Source organism: Dermacentor silvarum, chromosome 6 (genome assembly GCF_013339745.2).
Source record: "Dermacentor silvarum isolate Dsil-2018 chromosome 6, BIME_Dsil_1.4, whole genome shotgun sequence".
Taxonomy (NCBI): Eukaryota; Metazoa; Arthropoda; class Arachnida; order Ixodida; family Ixodidae; genus Dermacentor; species Dermacentor silvarum.
Window position 1 is genome coordinate 119,882,088 of NC_051159.1, and position 5,948 is coordinate 119,888,035.

General features: G+C 49.7%; 1 protein-coding gene across 1 annotated transcript; it reads right to left on the reverse strand.

Moving 5' to 3' along the window:
- Positions 1-1,898: 1,898 nt before the first annotated feature.
- On the reverse strand, positions 1,899-4,721 carry LOC119456854 (uncharacterized). The gene has a single exon (XM_037718673.2). The coding sequence runs from the start codon at positions 4,690-4,692 to the stop codon at positions 2,101-2,103; it is 2,592 nt and encodes an 863-aa protein (XP_037574601.2). The 5' UTR covers positions 4,693-4,721; the 3' UTR covers positions 1,899-2,100.
- Between the last annotated feature and the right edge of the window lie 1,227 nt (positions 4,722-5,948).

Below are 5,948 nucleotides of genomic sequence, written 5' to 3' on the forward strand. Positions count from 1 at the left end.
TAGGCTACGCGGTACGCAATCACCAGAGCCGTCCCGATAAGTTGTGCTACTGACGTCGCTGACATTCTTCTCTACGACTTCATTTAGTGCGCGGTGATCCTCGCCAATTACTCACTGACCGTGGCCGTAGCTTTCTCCCGGCAGTCGTCGAGGACATCCTCTGTTCGTGCTCGACAAAACACAAGTTCAGCACATCCTACCACCCACAGACCAACGGCCTCATGGAGCGCCTCAACCGCACTATCACGGACATGCTGTCGAAATACGTTGCGGCCGAACACCACGACTGAGATCTTCATTTACCCTATGTGACGTTCGCGTATAATTCATCGCGTCACGACACCGCCGGCTATTCACCATTCTATCTCGTATATGGCTGATAACCCACGTTGCCCTTGGACACTTTGCTGCCCTCGTGCGCACGTTCAGCCACTGAATACGCCCGCGCCGCGATCGCCGACCACGCGCGCCAGCTCGCCAGCACCCGTCTCGAGGCCTCTCAGGAGCATCAGAGACGCCTCTACAATTGCCACCATCGCGACGTGCACTTTTTTCCGGGTTCTGCGGCGGTGGCGCTACACTCGACCATACAGCGTGGCGCGACAAGTGACCGATGTCACGTATGAAATCATCCCCGCCGACCTCTCAGCATCATTGTCAGCTGCAAGGGACATCGTTCACGTGGCTAGACTTCAGTCATACCACACACCTTTCACCGCGGATGTGTAGCTTAAGCACCGGGACGGTGCTTCTACTGCCAGGAGTGATAATACGGAACAGCCGCCGCCACAGTGTGGCTACACTGAGGAGAAGGAAGACAACGGGTTACCGGTTGAGATAGCGTCGCCAGTTTGGCCTCCGTTATTTTTCCTGTAAATAAAGCGTAAATAACCTTGGGCATCAGTTACACGTAACGGTATCAATGCGGGGCACATCATTGCACCCACATTCCTGCCTTCAAATGTCGTATTATTTGCACTGAGGACCAATTCGTGGGAAGCAATAACTGCGAGCGCGGGCCCTGTAGGAAAATGACACAAGGACACCTGGCTTAATAAAACAAATATTGCTTTAACTTATAAATATTGATCCCCCGTGGTAGATTAGTGGCTATGGCGTAGCGCTGCTGAGCTTCAAGTCGCTGGTTTTATCCCGGCCCTAGGGGGCCACATTTTGAGGGGTACAAAATGCAGAACGTTCGTGTACTTATATTTAGGTGCACAGTAAAATAACTCTAGTGTTAAAATTCGGCTTACCTCCCTGGCACGTAATTTTCGCACGTAATACGACATATTATATTTTTTTATAAAACCTTGCCTTTCCAAATGAACTCTATTACATACGTGTCAAATAGGAAGTTTGTAATTAACAAATATTTAGTCAATTATACACACTCTACCTCACGTAGTCGCTACCTTATGCACTAATGAATCTCCGCAAATCGCATTTGCCTATATCGCGTGGGGTAGTAATTAAGATCAGGTAATGTGCACGCGTGTAGTTGAAAAAAAATCACAGCATATCCACGGGGTGAATGATGATGAGTGGGCGAAGCTCCGGAGGGAATCATCGGATCTCCCGCTTAAGGGGACGCTAGCACAAACGCGTTAGAAACGTGCAGTACTCTCTAGTAAGGGGGAGCGGCCACAGCGTCTTACGCAGCCATTTACACATGCCGGAACGTGCACCGCGTTTGCCGACGCCATCACATGACTGCTGAGAGAGTATACCCCCCGTATTCATAAACGCTCCTCGACTTGAACTTGACTTGCCACCGCTTTGGGCAGCGCGTTCGAACAACACCCTCTAGAAAAATATGAAGGCCTTAGCTCTCTTCGCGTGACGTCACACGATGGGGCGGATTGAAAAAAAAAAGATATGGAACGCTGTTCAAGAGAGGTTGTCTCGCAGGTGCATTGCGCGGAAACATTTTTTTTTCTGCAAGAACAAGCATGCATGTATTTAAAAAAGAATAGAACGCCAGAAAACTGTAGCAGCAAAACATTTATTTACGAAGCCCAGTTTCTTTTTGTGCTGGCTTTATATTAGAAGCAATGCATGCAGTTATTTGGCCTCGAGAGTTGTGGCTTTCCTTTTTTTTTATTTATCGGCAGCGTCGAGAAGTTTGTCGTTCAGCTTCCTACAAAAGTTCTTTAGCAGAATGTTGGTGCTGCACCGCAGGATGTGTTTAAGCACTAATTCAACTGTGTGGCCATTCTCACACGTATCGAAGTCGGACTGCTCTTCACTAGCCAGCAATTGTAGCGTCATTTTCGTTACCACCTGGCGTTGTTCAGGCATCATAAGCAGTGCTGGCTCTGTAGCGAGCTGCTCTACTACAACGTAGCTAACTGCGTTAAGTGCAAACATTGATGGATAAACTAAACCTCCTCGGTCCAGCTGCTTCACAAGACCATAATGTTCGTTTGTGGCAGAGACTGTGATCTTCTTGTCCACGGTCAACGAGTCCCTGCATTGCTCGCACTTCAACTTTTTAAGGGTCCCGTATACTGCATAACCTGCAGCGTAGACGAGGACTGGGACGACGTCCTGCATCTTCGTAAGAGCCTGGCTGGTAACAACAACGTTGCTGCTGGGAAGCAATGCCTCGACTTGCTTTCGGACACATTCCCAGTGCTGGTCAGGGGAAACTGTAGGCAAGGTGCTCTGCAGGCGCAGCTTGTTTTCGACTTCATATATCTGCCTGATGGAGATGTGATATTGCGCACCTGCCAGCTGCCTATACTTTCCAAACCGATCTTCAAGGCAGTCTGTCTGAATCTTCCCAAAAAGGACATATGACATTCCAAGCGCTTCGAAGCTGTACCTAGCGAGCTCAACAAGCGCATAGGTGGTGTGTTCGAGAGCAGCGTGAGTCTCCTTTGTCAGAGTACCGTTGTCAAAACCTTTGTTCTTCCACTCATCCAGCCACTTCAGAAACATGTGCAAGAAGTCAATTTTTGGATCGTTATCAATGGAAAGCACTGGTTGTTGGAAGTGATCTCTAAGCCTTTCTCCCTTCCATGGAGTTTTGACGTTTACAATTTTCCACCACTTGAGTATGATCTCGACGAATGTAGCCGTGGCCTCGATAGAGAATAGGTTGTGCTTTGCTCCAAGAGCACGTAACGCCTCTGGTAAATAGTCATTGAAGATTTGTAAAGCAAGCTTTACGTCCTGCCTTTCAAGACTCGAAGGGTAGAGGGCTTTTCTTGACAGCCCATAGCCATATTTCAACAGCTGGTCACACTCTTTGCTGTGAAGGTCCCTGATTGTTGCAAATGACGCTGTTTGCATTCGCTCTGATTCTGGTGTGTCTCCTTGGATCTCCGGGAAGTAGAAACAAATTTGGTCATTCTTCTGATTGATCCAGTTATTTCGTATGCATTTTAGAATGTGCACTGGGTCTATAACGAAGAACAGCGGCCTTGAAGGGTCTGATGGATGTTGGTACACAATTCTGTTACACGGAGGTGATTCGAAAAGTGACATCGCTTTTCTGTTCACAGAGTTGTTGTCGCTGACGACGCACATAACCCGGTACCCAATCTTTTCCAGCCCACAAATCACGTCTTTAAGCGTCTTTTGCAGGAACTCCGCCTCTACTCGGTGCACCGGCACGATGTGCGCAACTTCTTTGAATTTACACGTCACGCTGCGCACCATGAAAACGAGCGCACAGTTAGCAGCTTCATTTCTATTAATTGCAGCGCCGGTAATATTGCCTCCTTTGTAGTCAAAGTAAGGTTTTATATGTATTTCATCAACCATAACTGTGACAAAGCGCTGGTCATCTTTCAGGTCAGAAATTCTTGTTGTCATGTAGCTGAGGAATGTTTCACTCTGATGCTCTTGTTGAGGACTCATACCATAAGACGAGCACACTGATCTTATCGTCATAGGATGCGGCAAGGTGATGCTTCCATGGCTACGTATGAACGCGTATGCATGGGGCGATATAGTGAAAACAATACAGCAAAACATCATGAAATCAGCAGAGTAGCGCCTGCGCTGTTTTTTCGATAGGTGCAAGGTGACTTGCTCTTTCAGAAATTGAATACAGTTGGCGTCATCTTCTGCTTGGGACGTGCAAAGCTGATCAAGCAGTAAACAAACAGCCTCGCAAATTTCGGCGACTGAGTTGGACATCAGGTCACAGTCCCACTTCTCGATGCCTTCCAGGAGTTCCACCATACCCCTTTTACTGTTAGCGATTTCGGGAACGCAGAGATTTGCACCGAGCTTTTTTACGGCCGTTTTCATAACGTGTAGTGTCACGCTCAAATCTCCTTTCACGCAAACAGAGTATTTCAACCACGGTGCTTCATCGTCGACAATGTGAATGAGAAGAAGCCTTTCATTTCTTTCGATAACATCCCAGAACTTCATCCCTTGGCTCCTTAAGTGGTTGGCAAGTTCGCTCACACTGTTGACTTTATCCTCCTCGCGTGCTCTGATAAATGCCTCGTTGGATTCAGCGATGGCTTTCGGAAGGGCTGCATTCTCTATTCGCGCGCGCTTGGAGTCAGGATCTTCCCTCCTCGCGGTCTTTCTGGACAAGTAGCTCGAATGATTCGGGAACTTCGACGGTACAGCGTCTGGGCGAAGGCGCACATGAGATAGCGGCACTGTCATTACGCGGCCAGTTGCTTGATCTGTATGCGTCGCGTCTCGAATAATGTCCTCGTCCATGAAATGAAGTTCACATACCTAGAAAAAAAATACGCTCCAATCAGCAAACCGACGGCTACAGGTCACACAAACATGCGGCTCATGAGCCACTTACACATGTACGTTTATATTCTTTCAATTAACTAACACCTAAATAAAAAAACTTACCCTGGAATGTTCGGTGACCGTGAGGTTTTCCCGTGGCACTGCGCGAATCCAAGCGTCCCTTAGAGCTTGATCTCTCGGGAACTTGAAGACGTGCACCTTCGTGTCCCCCGTGTAGTTTCCGCGGCATCGAGGTACACAGCATTTGCAAGGCATCGCGGCGGGATTCTTTTCACAGCGAGGAAAACACGTCCGACTGAACAGCGAAGAGATGTACGACTGTACATACGCGCCGGGGAATGAGTTTCTGGAGACGCGCGATCAACGCGCACCAGCGCGATCCGGACGCGCGGATGCGTCGTGTCGCGGCGACGGGCAAAACCGCAAAACGCGCTCGCCGCCTCATGCGTCCGCCCCATCTGCTGACGTAGCGCGAGTGGAAAGGGAAAAGAACTAAGGCCTTCATATTTTTCTAGAGGGTGTTGGTTCGAAACGCGTTGAAGGTAAGGCGGAGAGGCCACAGCGTCTTACACCAGATTCTTACACGGGCCGTAACGCGCTAGCACAAACGCGTTAGAAACGCGCTAGAAACGCGGCCTTTCGTTAATGTTGGGTATTTATTGCCATCGTGGTGCGGGTGTCCATGTCCGCTTCATGGCGTAGTGGGCTAACGCCGCGCGCTCGGAAGCGATGGGTCCCTGATTCGATTCCGCGCTACGGACACAAGTTCGGAATTTTATTGCGATAGCAATTATATGGACACTCAAAAGCAGATTTCTGCCGTCGGCGTCGCCGTCGCCGTAGCCGTCGCCGTCGCCGTCGCCGTGAGGTTCCGTATGACGTCATTTGGAGAAGAAATCGTCGCCGCGCGCCGAACGCTGTATGTGCGAGTGAAAGGGCGCGAGGGGCGCGTCTTTCACGGGGAGTGAACGCACGGCGGAGAACAAACGCGCGTTCCGCGCCGTGCTCGCTTAAGGGCTGCAGAAGTAGGCGTCTCTTTTCTCCTTTACAATCACCATATATGTAGAGCAAACGCACCTTCTTCCGACGCGCGAGAAGCCGTGGGGGAGGGGGAGGGAAGGGAGGCGACGTTTAGCTGCGGCACCAAGTGCCTATTTATATCACAGGCTCCGGCAACAGTCACCAACGCCGCACGCATTTTGAGCGAACGC

Excerpts from the sequence above, each read along its gene's own strand:
- LOC119456854 (XM_037718673.2), bottom strand. The coding sequence starts at position 4,692 with ATGGACGAGGACATTATTCGAGACGCGACGCATACAGATCAAGCAACT.